This window comes from Periophthalmus magnuspinnatus, chromosome 23 (assembly GCF_009829125.3).
Source record: "Periophthalmus magnuspinnatus isolate fPerMag1 chromosome 23, fPerMag1.2.pri, whole genome shotgun sequence".
In the NCBI taxonomy this organism is placed as follows: Eukaryota; Metazoa; Chordata; class Actinopteri; order Gobiiformes; family Gobiidae; genus Periophthalmus; species Periophthalmus magnuspinnatus.
Window position 1 is genome coordinate 17,959,306 of NC_047148.1, and position 22,831 is coordinate 17,982,136.

The window sequence follows — 22,831 nt, forward strand, 5'->3', positions numbered from 1 at the left end:
ATTGTATTCGAGCCTCTACCCTTCAGTTGTGGGCTTCTGTAAACCTCTTTCTAACTTTTTTGCAAAATATAACTAAACCATGTATACAAATGCAACTCTAATGTTTTAAAAATATCTTTCAGCATCCAGATTTTTCTTAACATTAGCCCTGAAATATAATCTTAGTCCCTGCTATCCATTGTGTTTGTAAAAGAACTAGGGCAAAACTGAAGCCTCTGGCAGTGAAAAGCCGTTCTGCAGCTCTTCAATTGCATGATTTCCCTGTGCCTAATCTGGAAGTCATCAAGCTGTTTAGACTGAGCTCTTTGGTGGAGAGAGTGAGCCACAGGGTTGTGTCAGAGGCCTTGTCCTAGTCCACATAAAAGCAGGAACATCTGTGCAAAGACTGGCAGTTTTTTTCATTGCACATACACAAGGTTCACCGTTTGAGCAACAAAATAAGTTTGTAAGTGGATAGGTGTGTTTTAGTTAACTTTTAGAGAGCAGACCCACAGACACATGTTTTGTTTCAATGGAAAAACAATCTTTCAATGAATAGAAAACATATCCTTCCTATCCAGAGACCCAAACCTCTTTCTCCAAACACTCACCAAACACTGAAATTCCCCTCTTGAGTGTTTATTGAAGAAGAATACAAAATGACAATGAGACCACCTCATTCTTCCCTTCTCTTTATTTGTCTGGCAGAAACAAACTGGAATGGACAAAACACTATGACTAGACAAACTCCAGTTTGCTGGTTGGACAGCTCTCCCTGAAATAAGACATTTGATAATAACAGCAATACTTAAGAAAATGTCTTCTTCCTCATTGTTAAGTTCATATATTTGGGCACAGATACAAGGATGTTTGTAAAGGCCCAGACACACAGACTTTATTCAGATCTTTTAGCCTTAGTTATAGATTTAAGATCACTTCATTAATAAAATAAAGAACAAACAAAATGCATCATAGAGCTGGCTTTGTTTGCACTTGTGCAGTCCATATGATTTTTTAACTATACAATAAAAATCTGCAATCATTCAAAGGACAGTACATTCTCTTAGCTTTAAGGACATCCACTCTAGACTAGGCCATTGAGTAATTGAGACTAGTAGTGGTTCCCTTGTTATTACTCACACACTTGGCACATGAGAAGAGATACAGGTTTGCTGGTCGTATGGTCTGGTGACAAAAGAAAAACACCAGTGTTTAAGGCAGGAGTGACATACTCAGCCCAGCCTGGATGATGCTGATCAGCATTCTGCACCATAATTATGTACAAATATATAATTACACATGTTTACAGAGCATGACAAAAGACAAGACAGGCAGAAGGATGCTGCACCTCTAGTGGCAGAAAGACAATGGAAAATATAATTGGAAGTATTTTCCCACACATAGAATCAGTCTTAGTGGTAAACAACACAGTGGCCTCATGGGAACAAAGCACAAGGGCAAGTGTTGTATCAAAGTGCCTAGAGGAGGCAGATGAGGCTCTTGCCCTCCTCAATCTCCTCCTGGACTTTATCGCTGGACGTGGCAATCTCGGCTTGAGCGGAGAACACAGCGCAGACGAAGGTGAGCACGGTGCCCCCCATAGCAGTGTAGAAGGCCCAGCCCATGGAGCAGAGCCCAGCCCGATATGGAGCAGCATCAGGACCACAGTACAGCTGAACTTTATCTGAACCCCATCCAGCAGGGTACAGCATGAGTCCAAGGATGAGAAACAATCCTGCAAACAGATGAACACATTTACATTATATTGATCAGATATTCGGTTAAATATCAAGTTAAATGTTTCGTTGTTACTGTTATTGTTTGTTTTTCTGTGAACCTTGACTTTTTTCTTAAAGTATATTTTGTAAAACACTTACAAAAAAGAAAAAGAATAATGAAACTTAATTTACACTAGTTTCTCAAGTAAGTAAGTACATTGTATTTGCATAGCGCATTTCACAAAAAAATTAGCTTTACATGAATAAACTGAAAAAGAAATAGAATAGTATAAAATTAAATAAAGTGTCCATGCAGTGCTCAAAAGTGATTTTATAAAAGCAGGGTGATGTGGGCCGTTCCTGGGGGTTCCTGTTAAAAGCTTCTTGGCCCGGTGATTAATACTAATTAGCCTTTCAAATCCATCATTCATAAACAGTACATATATTGTATTTCAACTATGTCACAAATACTTAAAATACTACATCTATGGACACACAACTATAGTAGATAATATTACTTCAGAACTTTACTTCAACAGCATATTGTCAACAGCATAACAGTGATAACAAACATTTCCAATTGCAGTGTCATTCAGATTTAATAAACACCAAAGGAAATGTGCTTAAAGACAGACTCACTATTTAATAAACAGCAGTGTATGGCAGACAACGGGACAGTGGAGTCTCTGAGTTTTCCTCATGTCCTGCCTCTGTAGAGGGTCACTTCCTGACTCTATGTGACCTACTTCCACTACCTTTCTGACACATATTCTGTACACAGGCCCATCTCTCACACTCTCATCTTGTGTACTACTACTTACTTACTTACTTTACTACTTCTAAGGAAATACAACCACATTAACAACTGGCCTCATTAATTCAATTCCCTTTATTCTTAATCCGTTCTATTTTTCTTTTATTTTATGTGATAACCTCCCTGTAATGTTTTCACTCAACAAACTCGTAGCATTACTTCTTTTTAAGTGTGCCGTTTCATGGTACCGGTGCCTCTCCTGCTATATTTTCCCCTAATCTACCTCTTTTACTCCCTTTCTTCTCCTCCTCTCCTCCCATTCTCTTAGAGCACCAATATTGTATTAAACAAGGAAATGAAAACTAGGTCATAAATTCTTTCCACATGTTGCACAGCTCTGACGTCCAGACCGGCTTCTGTGATGGATTGAAGGTATGGTTCTAATTCTCCCTCTCCTAATACGCACAAACCCCCCACCCACCCACTACCCACCCCCCATAAGAGGAACTTTCTACCCCTCTAGCCTATACCCTTCCCAGCCTCACAGCTCATTCTGCCCTGGCTTTTGTCACTGCTCACTTCCAAACTTGTCAATTCCTTATCTTCAAATCCGCTGATAGGTGACTCCACACCTCCCAGTTAACCTTCCCATTGACAGTACCCTGTAATATGGCCCAGCAGGCTTCCATACCACTCCGAGAAATCTAGACTTTTCCCTTTTTCCTGGAAGAAAACAGAGGCTGGGTCAACCTCTCGTGAAGCGCATGAACAGACAGGGGAGATGACAGGGCAAACGAACCACAGCCAAGACAGAGGTGATTAAAACAGATGGGTGGCGAAAGAGGGGATTTCTACAATTACTTTTATCTTTTTTGAACCTGTGTATTCTTAGTAAATATTATAGTAAGACACTTAAACTGATGCCGGTTAGAAATTAATAAAAAAAAAAAAAAAGTGAAGGTGAAATAGTTTGCATTTTGTGCAATCCTACATCGCAAACATCACCAATGCCAATCTACAATACAAGATATTGCTAAAATGGAGTGAGAGAAAGGTAAATGATTTTAGTTTTGCGTTTGTTTTTTTATGCATAATTTGAACCAGATGACGTCCCAACTATGCAGGACTTTTTGGAAGAGTATTGCAGCTGAGTGTATGAGGAATGAATGTGCTTTGCATGATAAGATTGATGGTCATGTGTGTATGTGCATGTCATGTTATAACCTGGCACCAGCAGTGGTCTCAGTATTGTTGTGCACTGTCCCTGCCCAAATAAATACATACCATGCAGTAACTTTTCATGGTATTATTGTAATGCAGCAAAAATGTTATGTTAACTTGTGACTGGTCCATGTTTTTTTTAGGATGAGTCATAAATACAACACCTACACAAAGAGCTGAGACATTTTTACAACTGTTTTTGTTTGACGTCTTGTCTCTTAACTTAACTGTGTCTTTGACTTTGTCACACAGGATGATTAGTGAAGAAGGCATTTCAGTAAGGGACAGAACAGACATCTCATTCAAATGGCTTTCGACACAGATCATCCAGCAATGTGTCACGATGGGACTAGGTCATATAAACTGCAAACTAAAGCATATCAGGGTTAATGTGTCTGTGAAAATACCCACTACCATGTCGTGAACGAGGCAACAGTGCTTATCATCCCATCTGCAGTCTAACACTAGAGCAAACAAGAGGCGTATGGCTGCATTTTGTTCATTACCTGCGGGTGGTTAAGCTGAATGGACAGATAAATATGTGCATATACATACTATCTGGGGCATTAACACACTTGGCAGTCAGAGAGCAGCTTGTTTGTGCTTATCTCATCCTGCAGTCCAGATGAAGAGAAGTGGTCATTTTGTTTCCAGAGCCACAAAGGAAATCCAACCGCCACCGTTTGAACCTTCTGTCGCCTCTTCCGCCTCTTCCGCCTCCACATCCTCACCACTCCACAATGAGGAGTCTACACATTTCACTTCCTCAGTTTCATTATCAACAAAAGTATTACATCTAACAGGAAACTAACAGAGCAGTGCTGTTGGAAGACACACACAAAGGACATCAATCTCTTAAAAAATATAACTCATAATCCTGTGAAATACATGCAGTTCATCATTTTGTTTTTTGTTTTTTATATAGTTGTGTCATAGCCCTCTGAGCTAAAGCTTACAATTTAGCCCGGCCTTCACCACACACCCACCTTTTTGTTTGAGTCTGAACCAAATAAACAACTGAGGGGAGGACAGCCATAATCACCAGAGACCTAAGAGTCACGGTCTGTGAAAGGAGAGGAGTCGTGTATGAGCTCATAGCCTCCTCCCTCCCATTGCTCACTACAGCAAGGAGGGACTAGTGGTCTGGAAAAAAAACAATGTATCCATATCTAAGAGCATGAAGAATATGTATTGAGTTGACCGGTAAGCTGGCAAGAAGGCCAGGACAGGTAAAGTAAATATTTATATGGCTCACACTTAAGACCTTCTGTCATTGTGAAAAGATCTGCTCACTGAAGGCGCCATGAAGTAAAACACATAATTCAGCCAGTGGGAGTTGTGGCGTTCAAAATGAATGCGTTCAACTGAAACCAATATTTTAAATTCACCTTGATGGACTCTGGAGACCACAGGAATGAAAGGAAACAATAACCCTGTCTCTAGTAGATCCACAGTGGTTCGTTCTCACCTGCTATCCCTTGCAGAAGTCCACAGACGTTGAAGATGCTCTTCTTCATGATGCTTTGGAAGCACATAGTGAAAACAGAGATGAATGCCACTGCACATAAGAGCAGGATTCCTGCTGCCAGGAAAATTGATGTAGCTTGCCAGAACCCGCTGGCTATCTCCCCAAAGTGTACAGCATATGGTCCACAAAGGATGCCCCTCTGCAGGTGAGGCAGTTTGATACAGCGGCCATAGATTCCAAGTGTGGGCCTGTATGCCTCTCCTGCAGTGGTAGCCCCATGGGGGCCAAAGACTGCATCTGGAGTGCGTGGATATCCAACCAACCAGTCTGTGCTCATGAAGGCAATGAGCTCCCCAAACGCAGCCACAATACTGAGCAGAGTCCACAACATGGAGCGGCAGGTGACAATGACATGGCACATGATGATGATGGGCGTCTGGTGCAGCTTTCAGACTCAGTAGCAGGAGAAAGGTGTGTGATCAACACTGAAAGAATTATTCAGACTCTTTCTTCTCCTCTTGTGGAGATGGACTGCTCCTTTAACTCGCTGGTCCTTAGACTTTTCTGTCTAATTATTTTTGGTGTCTACATTGTACTCAAGGTGAGTTCCTTGAGCCAGCCCGCTGGCATCACATCAGACACACCTAAAAGAGAAAAAACAGAAACATACAAACAAGGTTAGTTTTTCTCTTACTCGGACAAGATGACCCATCATTTTGTGTTTTTTTGTTTTGTTTTTGGTCTTTGAATTGTGATAGGGAAATAGTGGAAAGAGCAGTGTGGACGAAGCTGTGGTTTCTTTATGGGAGGGTCTAATGAGTCAGGGAATGTGTTCGTTTGAAGTTAACTATTTCTGTTTGGACAGGTCTAAGTGTGAGGATTCTCAAACAAAACATGCTTTACCCCTGAAGACAGTAATGGCTTAACTGCCAAACAGAGTAAAAAAATGTGAGTTGAAAGTTAAAATATCAGTGAAAATGGGAAGTTGAGGCAGAAGCGGATGCAGTTGAAGATACAAAAACAAGCCTGGGGCCCCTCATCAACCAGCCCATACAGCTGACCTAGGGTCAGCCGTAAGCTGATAATCCATTGACTGTTCTGCTGTCATATGACCGTTGATAACCTCTGACATCAGCTGTGGTAAACTGCAGAGTCAGGAACTTCACACTGATTGAACAGTGGACACTATATCCTCCACTTAATTCCCAGACATCAAGCTACTTTAAATAAAAAGTGGCAAAAGTTTGAATTCTTTGATTTGTATGTATTGCACTCCATTTGATCCTGTTATTTAATCTGTGACTGCTATTTGACAAAGAGACAACAGCCTCAGCGGAGTCACAGTTGACACGTGTGCCGGCCTCATTGCTTTTTCCCACTTACTTGGCTCTTGATGTGCTCTTAGACTAAAGGCCACACTCCAGAACTCTGCCTTGTGGTCAGAGCTCAGTGAGAGGGCTTCAGCCTGTGAGTCTGTAAACTAGAAAACTACGCAAACCATCATCTCTGTCTTTCCTTTGACATAAACATTACTTTCCTCTCCTTTTTCCCCAGTTCTAATCAAGTGTAGAACTTGACTCTAATACCTGATTGTTTGTAGAACGGTGTGCGTTTTACAGTTTGAAACATGTTATAGATTAGGTCATAAGCACTGACACTGAGCTGATTTGGTCAAAATCCATTTTGTGAATTACAAGGACATCAGCCTGTAAACACACTTCTGAGGTGCACAGCTCTTTGTGAAATGCTTCTCCACCCAGAGCCAATAAGCACTGAAATCTCCAGGGATGTTTAACAGTACAGGTTTGTAGGTCAGACATTTGTTGACCAGTTGCAAAGACTAATTTCTCACTGACAGGAATATAGTTTTGAAAATATTGTTGTCTTAAAGGAATTCAGACCATCTGGAAAGGTATGTGAATGGTAAATGAACCACTTTGAAGAGCACGACATTTAACCTTTGACCTCATGGGGGTCTTGAATGTTTTACTATCATGACTATTCTGTGCCTACCTTCATTTATCAAGCTCAAATGTGGGTCAGCTGTAATGGCACATGTCTGCACATGCCAGTCTCTATTAATGTGCACACACTGGTCACACACAGCTCAGACATCTGCACTCACCAGACACACACTTGGACTGAATTGTTTCTCAAGATAGATTCAACTCAACATGTGCCAAGTTAAATTTACAATGGCCTTTATACTATGTGAGTAACCAGAAGGAGATAGGGGATTATTTCAGGATCAGTTTACACACATACATCAGAGTGAGTCCCCATCACTAATCCCAACACTCCCCACAGTGTAACACATGCCGCCCCAAACCAGGTCTAGTGTCAGTGGTACAGCAGGGCTAGTGGAGACTAACCGTTTCCATGTAAATAACTGTCTTTAAATTAAAGTACAAGATTCTGACCAAACTGTGACTTTCGTCAACAGCTTTCCCTTATCAAATCAACAGCAGGAAGTGCCTTTCTACACAGCCACCGACAGGAAGCAATCTGCATGACTATGGACATGCCTTAACTGAGTCCAGAGTCACCATGGCAAGCATTTGTTTTGGGGTCAAAGAAGTGAGCACATGATGTAGAAGGACACAAAACTCTCCATTATAGAAAAGTGACAAGGGATTAAGCATTTAGAATACTACTGTTGAGAGGAAAAGAAAACCTATGCAAAGCAAAACAAGGGGCAGCTGAAATTCTTCTCTTATTAAGTTAGTAGTGACAGACTCTGAAATTAGCTCACATTGTCAGAAGCTTAGACTGGTGTTATAAACATTATCTGTAGACAGTGTGCTCTTTTTATAGTACAAAAACCCATTTGCTAGTAAAATGAGCACATCAGAACAATCTTAAGTCAGCTTTTCCATAGCTTAAGTGTCCAGTCTTTCATGACACTTACTCACATCTGCTCAGTATCTACAATACTCCACACATCAGAGCAACAAGAGCATATATAGATTTTCTTGGAGAATGAAGTATTATCATGAAAAAGATACAATTGTCTGACCTGTCTCCATTGGTTGGTGGACAGACCCGCTCCTGTGGAGATGTGGCTGCTGTGTCCTGGCTCTGCTCTCATACATTTAATTCCTGCTCTTGGGTTTAGAGCTTTGGACCCTCCCTATGTCCCACCTTCCTCTGCTGTTTCTACTCTGATTGGCCAGGCCCAATTTGGGGCCATGCTTTCAGTGAGGGTCCACATGGTGGCCATATTTTTGTGCTGAATCTGGGTTAAAACAACAGAATCAAGTTCTTTCTCCTTATTCTTTGTAATTTATTTATTTTCTTACTTTATCTCATCTGTCTCATTGCTTTCTTATCAACATAAAAGTGAAGTGCATTTTCACTTAGTGTAATAAAACATGCCCAAAGCTTGTTTCCCTTTCACCACAAAAGGGCTGCATTAACCACAACACATAAACCAGCTTATGTCATAAACCAAATCAGCAGACACTCATTTGACTAGATAGCAGTCTGGAGGTATGGTTGGTGCATAGTTTACTGTCTCACCTATGGATTATGGTTTCATGCTGATGATAGTGTTTCAGCATTTCTTCTAACTTATTAAGTCCATGCATGATGCCGACGAGGCACTTAGCTTCAGTCTTCACTGGATTGTTGTGTTCACTCACTTCAGACACAAATGAGTTCCATATGAAAACTGGGCCCACTTAAACAGGCAGAAAAGAGAAGAAGGAAGACCGTGCACTTGAATGCAGCGTAATGCTCTGATTGAGCTTCAGACAAAGTAAAAAATAGCCTTGTTCACAACATAACATATTCTGAATTTGGACCTTTAAAGTCATTCAGTCAGTCAAATCTCATATAGTCCAGCACAATTTGTTGAGAGTGCTTCTAATCCTTAAGCAAAAGACAACTTAACCCTGGTCACAGTCCTGTGATTTGGTGATGCCAGCATCATTCAGGCACAGAGAACTGTACCTATTGTCTTACACAGTCATTGAAAGCCAGACATACTTCTAAAGGCGGGGTGAAGATGCTCTGGAAAATGTCTTTTGGCAGTATCTGGAGCTGCGGACACAGAACAGACCCTCACTTCAAAGAGCTGTGGCCAAAAGAAGACAGCAGTTCTAGCACATAGCATAAGCCCTGTCTGAAGGCAGCTGCTGGTTCTTATTTTTTCTTTGTACACCTTAGACATTACATTAGTTTACTATATTCTAAACATACAGGTCAAAGTCAAAGGCATTATCAAGACAGTGATGTTTAGTTCATCACTTTTTACATAAGTTAACAATACAAAGTGTATGTCACTATAACTCATCTATAACTGATAGATACCCGGGATCGTAATAGTTAAACTCTCATCAACCAACCCAAATGCTGGAGGATCGAATTCTACTGTGCTTAGGTGATTGATGGTAAGGGGGTCCGATGGCAGAGTTTGGCAGCCATGTTTCCATCAGCCTACCCCAAGGCAGCTATGATAGTAGTTTACCACCACAAGATTTGGAGTGAATGAATAATGCAACATAAAACATCTCTCAGTGTCCAAAAAAAGCTGAATATAAACAGTGTCGACTCTCAGGTTTGAGACTAGCACAAAGTATATCCCAGCTCGATTATGTGACCTTATCGTCATCTAGTAATGACTGCAAAAAATATCAGAATCAGAATCAGAATCAGAAGACTTTTATTGCCATAGTCTGTGAACACAGTTCACAAACTAGGAACTTGATACGGTGAAAAAGTGCAACATAAACACACTGAATAAATACAAATACAATATATGCTTAAGACATTTTAATTATCACAAAATAAATGTTGGCACCATATCAAATACTTCAGTGAGTCGGAGCATAGATGTGCCAAATGAAACAAAACAGTTTGGACTGTGTCAGAAACAACCAATTCGACACAACAGTAAATGTTTTACAGTATTTGAGCAGCAGTCAGAACATAAATCATGGGTGTGCCTCGGATGTCTCAATGTGCTTCTAATCTTGATGTGTTTTCAAGCTGTGCATGTGTTACGTCAGTGCACACAGTCCAGTCATCCTCCAGAGGCTAACCTGGGTTCACTCTCTCAAAAAATGGAGAGGGGAGCCAGAAAAGGCATATGGAAAAAATGGACAGATGGAATGTTTGGTCTGATTGTAGATTATGGGGTTTCCAGTGGTGAAAAGTAATATGAAAGCTCTGTGTGGTGACGTGTAACCAAACGCTAACCCTGCAAAAGAAACTCCCAATTGCACAAAGCCTGTGACTCACCTGGTACAGAGCCTACTGAATAAAGTATTTTCATTTTCTATGCCCATCTCTTCCTCACTGTCTTCCAATGGCCAATAGTCATTCTGATACTACCCACATAAAAACCAGAGACAACGTTTGGGATCTCTTGGCTGTTCATATCTTGTTGCAATCAGAAAGGCCTGGGTTGAGTTAAATCCCACAGAGGAGCAGCTCTGACCATCTGGCCACTTCAAATGCCACAGACGCAGCAGAGCCATCAGCAGCACATGGTCACAGATGTTTCATGTGCACTGGAAAAAGCAAAATATATATTTTCTAACCCACAGCTCTGTTTGGGTGGGACGAGCTGCATATGATCTTAGGCCAAAAACAATACCAACATGGTGTAATACAAGACACAAAAGCTTGAAAATGGGCATTTAGTTAAGCTTTGACTTGCTAAATTGAATCCAGGTACTGATAAATCAATACATGAGGTCAAAATGTGCTCAAGTCAAAGTATATGAGTATTTTCTTCCACAAGTAGAGGAGCATTGTCTTTCTGCCATATTTGCTAATTTATGAATGTAGCAGGAAGTAAAAAGAAAAGAGGAGGATGTGTTTGAGGTGAGGAAATCCCAACACTAAGCTAAGAAAAGCAAACTGGGGCGTGAGAAGCAGGCATGAAGACACAGGAAGAAAGAACTTATTATTTAAATATTAAATTGATTCTTGATTGAGTGGACAAAAAATATATTGTATTCTTGAGTAAACTTTCTCAACAATGACATCCCACTGTCACTTTTTAAAACACAGTCTTTCTAAAGGTCTAAAATGGCATTCTAGGAGCAGAGATACAAGTAACAAAAACTAAACATAGTATCTGCATAAGGCACTATATTTTGTTTCCCTTTGTCTTTGCCAATGTCCATTTGTGTTCTCTCCCTGTACAAATAAAAGAATACCATACCACACCATATCTTATGACGTTATTACATATAGTTTCGTTATTGACTCGTGTCTTGTGAGGGGTCTGTCTTAAGCACATTGGTTGGAAATGTAAAGTGTCCCACCACTTGTGTTTCCCCACTGCTGGAGCTGCAGAGCTTGGGGGCTCTTAAGCCTAACACTGTCTCCATTATACTTAACCATTTCCAGCCCCACCTCAGCCCTGCCAATAGCCCCAGGGGTTCATAAAAGTAGGGTTGTTGTAGCAGAGAGAGAAAGTCCACTTCAAAACCCTGATGTGTCTGTGTTCCAGCCAGACTCAGGAAATCAGATGGGCCTATACTCCGCTGTGTGACCAGATGATACTTGGCCCTCTTCTCAGGAGGGCTAACTGAATGCTTCTCAATGGGGTGTGTGGGCTTAAGATTAGTGCAGTTTAATCAGGACTTCCTTAACGCCATGAGCTGACCTACTGCTGCAAGGAGAATCTCTCTTTATGGTAAAAAACAATGGGCTTGCAATAGGAAACCATGGTAGGTAGATGCCCTCGAGCCAGACTCACAGCAGGGCCACTCTGAGTTTAATCTGATACTATCTAAAACGACAAAAGAGGGATGCAGGAGTAGGGCATGGGTCAACTTGGTTTCTTTTGGTAACAGAGAAAACTGAAATACCATCATCATAGGATCTCGAGATGAGAGGGTAAAGGATGAAATATTTTGTATAAAGTAGTTGTAGTAGTTTAAATGGGAAAACCTGCCCACCTACCACTTACTTACCACCTACCACTTACAGTATAATCAAATATGATCCATAAAACACATGGCAGGAGAAAACAAAGAGGACTACTTAAGAAAGTGATAACAGGAAGATGGACACTGCCAATGAGGCTATTTTAAGAACAGAAGAATTATGCTGTTTATTATCTGACAAGGGAGTTTTCCACTTTGAAACGACCTTCACAGGTGGTCCAAGTTGAGGGTCTCCGGTCCTATTGTTTGCTTCCCTATTGAAAAAACATACAACCCCCAGTAGATCCTGACTCCATAATCCAAACAAGGATGTGTTTCGGTGCATATTCAAAATAAGATAATGCAGGCTGTGTTCATAATATGTCCAGGTTATATTCTGTCACTCAACATCTGGATATTGAATTGAACAGAAGTGACTGTGCCAATGCATCACATGTCCCATTACTAGAGCTGGTAGAGGATTTAAGTTTCCAATTCTCATGGGGTACCACAGCAAATAAATAGTAGTTTTCATATAGCACCTGGATGGAACAATACGGGCTGAGAATACAGCTGCTTATGTGCTAATGGCAAACATGTGCCCGGAACTCAACGCAGGAAAAACAGGAAGTGGGGTTCCCGATTTGTTATTTTTTCCAACCTCTACCTTGTTGTAAACAGATTTATTGATTGAAATTAAGAGTGATAGAGTAGATATAGCAAAGTCATAGTGAAGAGTATCCTTTACAGTATTTATTATATGACTTTTTCTCTGAATTTAACACGTCAGCCTTCTAAAGTTGGCAAACACCTTGTATGTTGTGACAATACTAACCTTTTTGTTGTGTGTGCCCAATAGTTGATGCAGATGATAAAGAGGAATTCCAGTGAGTCCCTGGCTGTATGACCCCTCTGTTCCTTGAATTATCCTGCAGAAAGAGCATGAACACTGTCAGTTAACTGGAATTGGCTGGAGGTTAAATGGTCACAGAGACATTAGTCATTTTTGGCTCCGCTAATAAAATTGAACATCTTTTTTCCTTCACTCTACAGTATTTTCCATTCTGACCTCAGAGTGCACCCTGAAAACCTTCAAATTCACATGGCGGTAAAACAGACAGAAAACATACCTTTCACAAAAGAAAAGTATTTTTTTTAAGCTGTGCGTATGAGGAAAAAATACGTATTTGTAAATAAATAAACATCACTGAGAGCACCCACTATTTTCAACCAGTAGTCAATACACAGGTGCCTCGCTCATGCACAACTCTTCCCTCCCACCACAGAATAATTCCATGGGACAACATTTCTATATATTTCTGTGACAGTACATCAATAAATCATTAACACTATTTGCAAAAGTACCAACAATCAATACTACAAGTGGTGCATGGTATTCACTAAATGCACAGGGAGGGTCTGTCCACAGCACAAGGCCACATCATAGGCCACACACAGGCTCTACATAATTAACTAATGGCCGACTCACTTCCATCTCACTCACTACGACGGAGGCCTAGAAGGACCAGAGCCTGTCAACACTGAGATTACCACCATGATTCAAAATGAGCTGGACACAAAAAACAATGATCCGCATGGAATCGATGAGTTTAAGTTTTCCAAAATAAGACAAATGTTCAGTTTCAATATCAATACAAACATGTATAAGTAAACAAAATATTCAACAAAATCAATTATTCTATCATTGCTTTTATTGTTCTAAAATACCTTGGAAAAAGTCATACTGTGAGCGAACTGGTAACGTCACCTGCTCGTCTCCATAGAGATAGAGATGTTTTTGGAACAGAAAGGTCAAACAACATCTCCATGAAGACAAACAAAGTGGTGGACCCTTGACCAGAAAAATACTTGCAGTATGTAACTTTAAGTTCTTGTGAGATCTAAAGTGCTGGAAAAGGGGATTTGTGAGTCAACTGAAAACATCTGTGAGCGTTTACAGAGACACAATGCATGCTGTCGCTGCAGACGGCCTTAGCGTCACACACAGAGCTGAACTGAATGGGTCTCACAGCTGCTGCCTCCTCCTCCAGACCCCAAACACTCACAAACAATGACCTCATCTCCGTGCACAGCTGCAGGTCCTGTTAATCACACACTTTCATAGGACCAAAACTATATTGCTGCATCAGCACCCTACAAATAATATCACACATCATAACAAAAGCATCATATCAGAGACAGTATTGGCTTGAATTACAGTCAATAACTGTTAATCTCATGAAGAAAAAATGTTGTCTCTCGTTAGCAGCTTTAAAGCATAGTACCTCACACAGCTCTGAGGATCCAGTGCAACTTTCTGCATTTTAAAAAGAATATAAGAAATAAACGAGACTGTCAATGTCCTACTGCAAATAATACCACACAAAGGCTACAAGATGAGCTTATATCTGTAGTATCAGGCTGAACAATTCTGGAAAATTATGTAATTGTGACAAGCATTGCAATTGTGATTAGATTTGTGATGTAAGTTTTTTAAATCTAAAAATTCGATTTAGATTTACATTGTAAGTTTACACAATACAGTAATATTATAGAGAAACATATACTCCTAAACAAGACCAATAATCACCTGAGGTTTTATACATAATAAGACAGGATATTTTGTTGTGTCCTGAGGAAATTGTTATTTCAGTAATTGCAGATTCTGTGTTTTGCTAATTCAAATTATGATTTCAAATTTGATTTGATATCTTGCAGCGTTACTGTAGTATGTAACCCCATGCTGAACTTTTTCATGATACTATACTGCACATGTCGTGATCTATCTTGTTTTTTTGCCAGTAATTCCCCCTGACACAGTCCTCCTCCTCCACTAAACACTTAACACTGCCTCATGGCCCACATAACAAAGCTGCTTCATCAGTAAAGTAAAAACACAAGGTGTGTTTGGGTCCCTGTGGCACGTGCATGCGCCCGGATTACACTCACTGCACTAATGCACTGATTATCCACAGTCGAGCTGATTTCCCCTTGTGCTTTATGGAAGAGTCTATGTATGCACAGAGTCAGACCACACCAAGCTCATATAGACAGAATGACATCATATGAAGTCATTGGGCTGAGTACAACAGATGGCCACAAAGCATCCTAAAGCGAGACAGGCTTAAATTTTATTACAGCAAACAAAAGAGTAGTCAAAACCAAAACAACTCTTTCACATGTGTCTGTTTTCTTAATACGGCATGAAGTCATCTCTTGGGTTCTTTTGTGCATTCTAGACAGGTGGATTATGTTAAGTGAATAGTGATGTCATGTACTATTGAAAGTGAGTTTGAAGTAAGTAAAAAAAACAAAACAATCTAAATACAGATTTTGATAGCAAAGTGATAATAAAAATATAGAATAGATTGATCATTTTTGAAAGACGTCTGTGTAATCCCTCAGTCGTCCAGGTCTGATCCACAGCAGAAGACAAAATTTTAATGAATACAATTTAAATTTCATATTTGCTATTATTGAAAGACGATTCTCTGGTAGTTCCATGCACTGGTTCTGATATAGATCAAGACCATGCCAAAACTATTTAGGAAAGGTCACTTTTTTTTCCATGTTTAATCTTTCTGGTGCCTGCTTCCTCACACTCACCTTGTCTTGTGAACACACCACCCCTGTCCTCCAAAACCTCCACTGACTCCCCAAATATTAGTACATACAGATGAAAGTCCTCCTCATCACCTCAGAAACACCCACATCTGGTCCCCTCCTCCACTCCTACGACACCAACCTCCTGTCCCACTCCCCGGCAAAACCTTCTCCTTCACTCCCCCCACCCTCTGGAACTTACTACTTCAACAACTCTGGGACTGCGCTAACTTCTCCACCTTCTAGAAACTACTTGGTACCCATCTGTTCAGAACCCAAACTCTATCAGTTATTAGGGATGGGACAAGATACAAATGCCAAGGAGAATGATCTTTTTTTCCATGTGTTTACTTTTGGCTTGAACAAAATGGGTTAAGCACTGGTCAGTTACATCTCTATGAGCAGCTTTAGTTAAAAAGCATCACTACAATGACAGAAAAACTATACATATCAATACAAAAATGTGGGGCAAAAATCACGTGAACTGCACAATGTATTCATTAGTTATGTCAAAATATCCATACTGTCTCTCTCTTATGAACTCAGTCTTATGCCTTGTGTCTCATCCCATCTCGATCGATAACTGGTGGTAATTTTTCTGGACTTGCAAAAATTAGGTTATGTCAGAGGTAATGAAACATAATGGGCGCTGAATAGATTATGTGAGAGGTGAGTTCATAGGCTGTTCCAGTCTTGTTTGCTGAATTGTATTAGGGATGTTTTATGGAGGCATACTTGTGTCTGTGGGTTATGACCCTGATGTGCCACAGGTCATTGGCCAGAGGAATCTGATGGCAGGGCAGTAACATAACGACCTCTTTAATGACCTCATGATTCAAGAGGATCAGGCGGAGATAAGTGTAAGTGTATGTGCAACAGGCTTTATGTCTGCAATTTAAGACAATGGGTTTAAAAGAGTCCTCTCTCCTCTCTGTATAGGTGCAGTGAATGTAGATGCTTGGTTAATTGATTACGCATTGCAGAGAAGAGGTGACACTAACAGCCAATAGTGTAGAACGAGTAGTAATGAGTACAAATACAACATGACTTCAACATTTATTTCATTATGTAATAAATAATGTTTTGTTAAGAGCTCTTATAATATTAAATTAATGTTATCAGGGAAACTTTAGGGGTTGAAAATGAGTGTTCTGTTTAACATAAAAACATATGTTAAATGGAATATCTTGATGGACATGGACATTGTAATAAATACATTTTTAAAAAAAGTATTTTTCTAGTACTTGTAAATGTAACAGTAACGGAATATAAGGCACAGTTTTAAGCAGAAAGACAAAGAGAAAGAGGCAGCTCCAAGCCTGAGAAATGGATCACAGATGTTTGACCCAGGCTTGTCCCAGTTAACTGCCAAACATTACGTCTGATACTCCAGGCCTTTCAAACCTTACTTGTTTAAAGCTGTCATTTCTTCATGCATCATGCACTCCTATTTCAGCACTACCATTACACTCTTTTTAACTTGTTTTGAGCCTATGTTTACCCCTTGTCCCAGGCTTTGCAGAGGGAGACGAGAGTAATCCCTGCTGTCTTCAGATGGCAAATACCACTTAGCTGCCACGGACCGCCTCAAATGACAACAGCAAACAAAGAAATACCTAATTTGCTGCATTCTTCCCTCTCAAAGACTGACCTAAGCCAGGGGAGCCTGTTATTTGCAGAGTGGGCCCAGAAATGAAGGAGTCACAACAACAAGAACAAGAGAAAGATAGAATCAAATGCACAAAAGAATATATATTATATGAACTATATACAACAGAAAATATAACAGTAGTAAATACACTCTGGATGAGATTCTAGTACCAGTAGAGCACAAGTCAGCCTTATCTGTGAAGGCGGAGATTAGTAAATCAATTTCCAGCTGCACAGACCATTAGGCAGTTGGTGGGCTAAAGGGAAGGCGTTCACCAAGAACTTCCCAAAAGACGGAAAATACAGTTGCACTTTGAGTGAGATGGTAACTGGGTCAGGCTTTATATATGGCTTATGTCACTTTTATTAAAGCAATACGCTGCAGAGAGCAGGGCAGATTACACAGAGGCTAGGAAAAACAATACTACAGTTATAATCAATAATATACTTACAATTTCAACCAGATCAGGCTAAAGAAACGTTTAAATTAAAGTGTATGAGTTTGAGTGTTCTGCAATCTTACCAATTGGATGCATTTTATTTTGTAGGTCTAAATAATTTCCTCAGTTCATAGTGCTTAAAGGCCTGACACACAATGAACTTATGACCAAGCCTTATCACCCATACACACAAGCTGCTTATTGTGCGGGACCTTAACCTTTGATCATTAGAATACAGCTGGGAGGCCAGAGTCATTACACTCCTGACAAAATCAACTTCTTTCTGCACCAGTCTGTTACAACATTTAGAGAGGAGTAGAGCCATGACTATACGGTCTACCAGCTCTTGGACAAACTCAAGTCAATGTAAAACACCAGCGGAGATTTAACAGTTGCTTTGGGTCCCAAAACGCTTGAGGCACTGCAGCTGTCAGCCCAAATGCATGTCTGCCTCACATTCCCCCAGGGACTGACCCCCAGCACCACAAAGGAAAAAAACACGGCTGAATTTTTCTCCTCGTTTCACCCGACAAGAGAGTCCTGCCCCCCACTTGGTCCACCACAAGTCATTTACTTCTCTTTCTCTTCAGGGAATGACACTGCGCCCACTGCTAGGCCCCTATTGATATAGAGAGCACCACTGTGAGCTTTGTTGTAAAGACGACCCCACCCATATAGTTTCCCAGTAAACACAGCCGAACAGATACCAAAGGACACTCACTAAAAAAGAGTGACCAGAATAGAAAAGAAAGGAGCAAACAGGGTGATTGGCTGCCTAATCTAATCAATGTGCACTAAGCCACACTGCAGAGGAGAGCTTTTGTAATTCGACAAATATGCAACATTTAAACAGCAAAAATAGATATTTTCACAATGAGGATAGTTACTTTGAATAACACTGACCAAGAAAGATTTGGATACAGAAAAATGTTTATCTGTAACAATTTATGACACTGTCAGTCTAAGCCTAGAACCTTTGAACAGACCTTTTGATTCATATTTGAGACAAGAACTCGAGTTGAATTCAAAAACTGTCAAATGTGTCTTCTCTGGTTTGAACTCACAACAAACTAATTTGATCTGGAAAAGAAAACGATGACCTAAAGTGAATAAAGTAAAAAGTGTCAGTTGTTATTCATTTGAAAACAGCATTTTGCATTACATCATTTTTAGGGCCAAATAAACAACCTTTAGAGCGCAGTGTCCATTTTAATGCACTTTCTTTAAGTGTTAACACACTTCCTGAGTGCTTCTGTTGCTATTTTTATTGGTTACATTTACAGCGGCATAAAGGAAAACTGTGGCTTTCCTTATGTGGACAGATGTTTAAGAATATTAGAAGTAAATAAGAGGAACAGATGCAAATGTCTTTTTTCATTAGGGCTGTTGGCACTGCAGGCTGTGCACTGAGGGCCCCTCACTGTAACAAACTGTATTCCAGATGTTGAGCGGGAATCATCTGTGGTAACCTCTGACACAAAAGTAGCCATTCAATTAGTGAATTTCACACTGACTTAAGTTTCACGTACAAGCGGATAGAGCCCAGGTCTAATTTCAACAGACCAGGCAATGATATTTACAATAGAAACACAACACATAGAACTTCATTAAGAAATACAGAGCGTGTAGAGGTTAGAGATCAAGATCCTTCACTGAAAACAGCTCCCTCTCGAGGGGAAATAAACTGACTGGCTCCAATCTGGATTTTGGATCACAGTGCTGCTGTCACTAAAGTTCAGGAGTAGGATGATGTGGCAGCTATGCGTCATGTGCAGGAAAAGAATCAACTGTTTGTATAAGTCCTTTTTTGTGGCAAAGAAACAATAGAATGACGGATAACGGTCATTTTGCCCTGGCAGAGAAGTTTACACTTTCAAACCCTCTAGACCTCTTGCATGGTAAATGACTTCATCAGCATTTAAAGGAGGAAAAAAGTGCTGCTACTACAAAAGTGGAAAGTTAAGCTATTTCACTCCTGTTAAAAGACTTTCCACTCATGTATCAACACAAGGCAAATAACAAAACTGCCATATTTTGAATAACAGTTCAATGAACTTAAGTAACTTCAGTAGGCAGATGTTCAAATAAATTCAAATAGTACACTGGTATAATGACAGCCCACACTGCATGGAAACATGTGGTGGGGAAGTTTCCTATCACTTTAAATCAGGGGCTGTAGTTTGGAACAACAACACGGCTAATGGAGTCTGCTACTGGAAAGAAAGAAAAATGAAACAAAAAATAACTAGCATTAGAGAGTATGAAAATGGTCTACAACAGTGAGAGATGTAGTTTCATATTACAGAAGTGGGCCAATTTCTAAGTCATTGGTACTCCTGAAATACAACACCCAAAACAAGAGTGTTGCACTTTGTTTGGACTGTTGTTCAAAGAGACAATGGTGGAGCAGCCACCCTAGACCTTACAAAGCACGTAGACCTCGGCATAGGCATTGACTTCATGTACAAATGATGGGGGCTGGGGTTATGTGGGGCCTCTCAATGCTTTTTCTTTTTGGCTTAAAAAACAAAACAGTCAAAGCCATACATGGGCTACACCATAAAGAAAAAAATTAAAAAGAGCATTCAATAAAAGTCTACATAATATGAACATTTGGTAAAGTTCTGTTGTTACAAGGGCAGCCCACTAAAGAAGTTTAAGTCCAAATGTGACTGTTTCCTCATGGAGTTTAATACGAGGTCCATCAGAAACAGAAATCCTTTATGTTTTATGAATCACGGTTAATATTATACTGGTTTAAAATAAATCTGTTTTAGGAGATGGAAAGGACAGTATCCAGCCAACCAAAGGCTGCTCATGCCTTGGCTAACCCAGGGATGATCCTACGTCTATAACCTTCTAACTAACCCAATTGTCGTCAGCAGCCCATGTGACCCTTCTGATGATGTATCAAAGGTTGATCAAAGATGCTGGCGCAGAGTCAGCGCGAACTTGGCGGATGCCGCGACTTTGCGCTTTCCACAAGGTGCAAAGAGTCCGATGAAAAGTCCAAATTGTGAGAACAACCAGAAGAGTCAAATGGGATGATCACACGAGCCTACTTATTATTCATGACAGAACTATATTTCGGGCTCAGATAAGAGTAGAATATTTGAGTTGTACTTACGCGCTCAGGCTCAGGCTGTGGCCCGCGCTAAGTCCACAAACTTATGGATCCGTTATGTCTGGAGCAGTGGCAGTTTACTTCAGTGCTGTCAGCGTTGCCCTTCTACTTTTTTCCTCTTGGAGATGGTGGCACGTTTTCCCGGACTGCACGGCACAATGAATGGCTCAGCCCCCCTCCACCTCCTCCACCTCCTCCTTCTCCTCCACGCGGCTGGAGGAGTGACTGCAGGGAGACACCTCCCCCTCCTCTCTTCTCTTTCTCTCTAAATATGTAGTCGCAAGAAACATTTTGAGATGTGACATTTACAAAAAAGAAAGCTGTTGATGAAGGTTGAACTATTTATAAAGCAGATTCTGCAGGTTAGTCTCTTGAGTCCTGCCATATGAAATATGCTTTGCAACTTTGTGCATATTTAACCCAAAGGCTAATTCAGTTAGACAGTTTGAAGAATCTGCACTTGCTAATTACGATGCTCAGGGGCCATTCTTTTCTAGGCTATAACTGCATTGTGACTGCATTAGTTAATGTAGGCCATTAGGTCATCCATTACTCCACAAGAAGCAGCTGAGAAAGATTATATTTTGGCCCTGTCTCATGTTTCTCATTCAACAAAAAAAAAACTTGAGCACACACCCATTGGTCTAGCAAAAAGCCATTACATAGTGAATGTTGAATCCAAACTGAACTTCACATTACCAACAGATAACTCACTTTAAAGGCTACAGTTATACTTACACTATTTGGTTATTTAGCCTGTTTCTTTTGGATATATATTTATTTTAGATGGATGAAAAATGGCTGAAAATAGCAATTAACAATGCAAATCAAAATATACCATCTTTTGAATGATGAAAAACAAGAAGCCCCATGAATATAGCCATCCATCATTCAAAAACAACAGATATGAAGCAACACTGTGCATAAGTGTTTTGGGCAAAACAGTTCACTATTTATTGTCAATAACTAGTGCCCTGGTGTTTCTGTCCTGTTACACAGATCATTATATCTAGTGACAGTCAAAGGGTAGCCTATCTTTTGAATTAGAGACTCCAAGCTGATTTTTTATAACAAGATATGTTTTTATGAAGGAAACAGCAACAAAGGGACATTCTCAAGTAACTACGTTACATTTTGAGTTTTATCTATTTTGGTTCTTGTCCTTTATGGCTTTGGTTTGCAAATTATTAAATGTTAATTGCATTCTTTAAATGTCTTACCTTACCTTAGGTCATTTCTACATCAGATACTTTGATACTTTAACTCTTAAATGTCCATCTAAATCTGCCTACACTTTGGTGGCCTCTTATTGAGGGACTTTTTCACTGCTGTTTGTGTCAGAGTGTTGGATTTTCCCCTTTCAAGGCACAAAGTTTAACACATTCCTCGCTAGGATGATTTTAATCTGTTTTTACAGACAGGGAGCACAGTCAGGCACAATATTGTTTGGAATTCCAGTCCTTTGACATTTGCTGTCTCTGTCTCTCCATGCAGACATACCAAAGAGGACAAAAAAGGTGGCAGCGCGTTTTTATCATCCATGTGCACTTGATCAAAACATGCAGCTTCAACCCAAATAATGTTTCCGCTGTCATATCGTCTGAGGTATCATATATGAGACAAACACTATAGCTCACAGCTGAAATAACAGTGCACTGCGTCACATCCAGCCAGTCTCACTGTTGATCCATCCAGAGTCAATGTGTCGCTTTGGGAGGCACACTTCATAGGACTGAGTCAAAGAGCAGGATTAAGTGTGAAATGAGCACCAAAACAGCTTTAAAAACTACCAAGAAGAGACAAGTGGTGGCACTGCTGAGGTTAGCTGCTCCTAATGACAAGGAGAGAGATGGAATAACTCTTCAGGAGGTGTAGCTCACCACAGACATGTATGAGAAGTGCTAAAGTGGTTATGCTGAGAAACACGCTAAGCATAAGCGTTAGTTTAGATAGATGATAAGCACTGGCAACATCTAATTACACAGACTATCCC

General features: G+C 40.2%; 1 protein-coding gene across 2 annotated transcripts; it reads right to left on the reverse strand.

Moving 5' to 3' along the window:
- Positions 1 to 655: 655 nt before the first annotated feature.
- lhfpl2a (LHFPL tetraspan subfamily member 2a) lies at positions 656 to 20,981 on the reverse strand. 2 transcript variants are annotated; one of them, XM_033990257.2, is made up of 4 exons: positions 20,842 to 20,981; positions 12,857 to 12,950; positions 5,141 to 5,784; positions 656 to 1,714 (listed from the first exon to the last, which is right to left on the reverse strand). In XM_033990257.2, the coding sequence occupies exons 3-4, from the start codon at positions 5,559 to 5,561 to the stop codon at positions 1,458 to 1,460; spliced, it is 678 nt and encodes a 225-aa protein (XP_033846148.1). In that variant the 5' UTR covers positions 5,562 to 5,784; positions 12,857 to 12,950; positions 20,842 to 20,981; the 3' UTR covers positions 656 to 1,457. The 2 variants fall into 2 exon arrangements, with proteins under 2 accessions (XP_033846148.1, XP_033846147.1); XM_033990256.2 differs by lacking the exons at positions 12,857 to 12,950; positions 20,842 to 20,981 and adding an exon at positions 8,157 to 8,243.
- Positions 20,982 to 22,831: the final 1,850 nt, after the last annotated feature.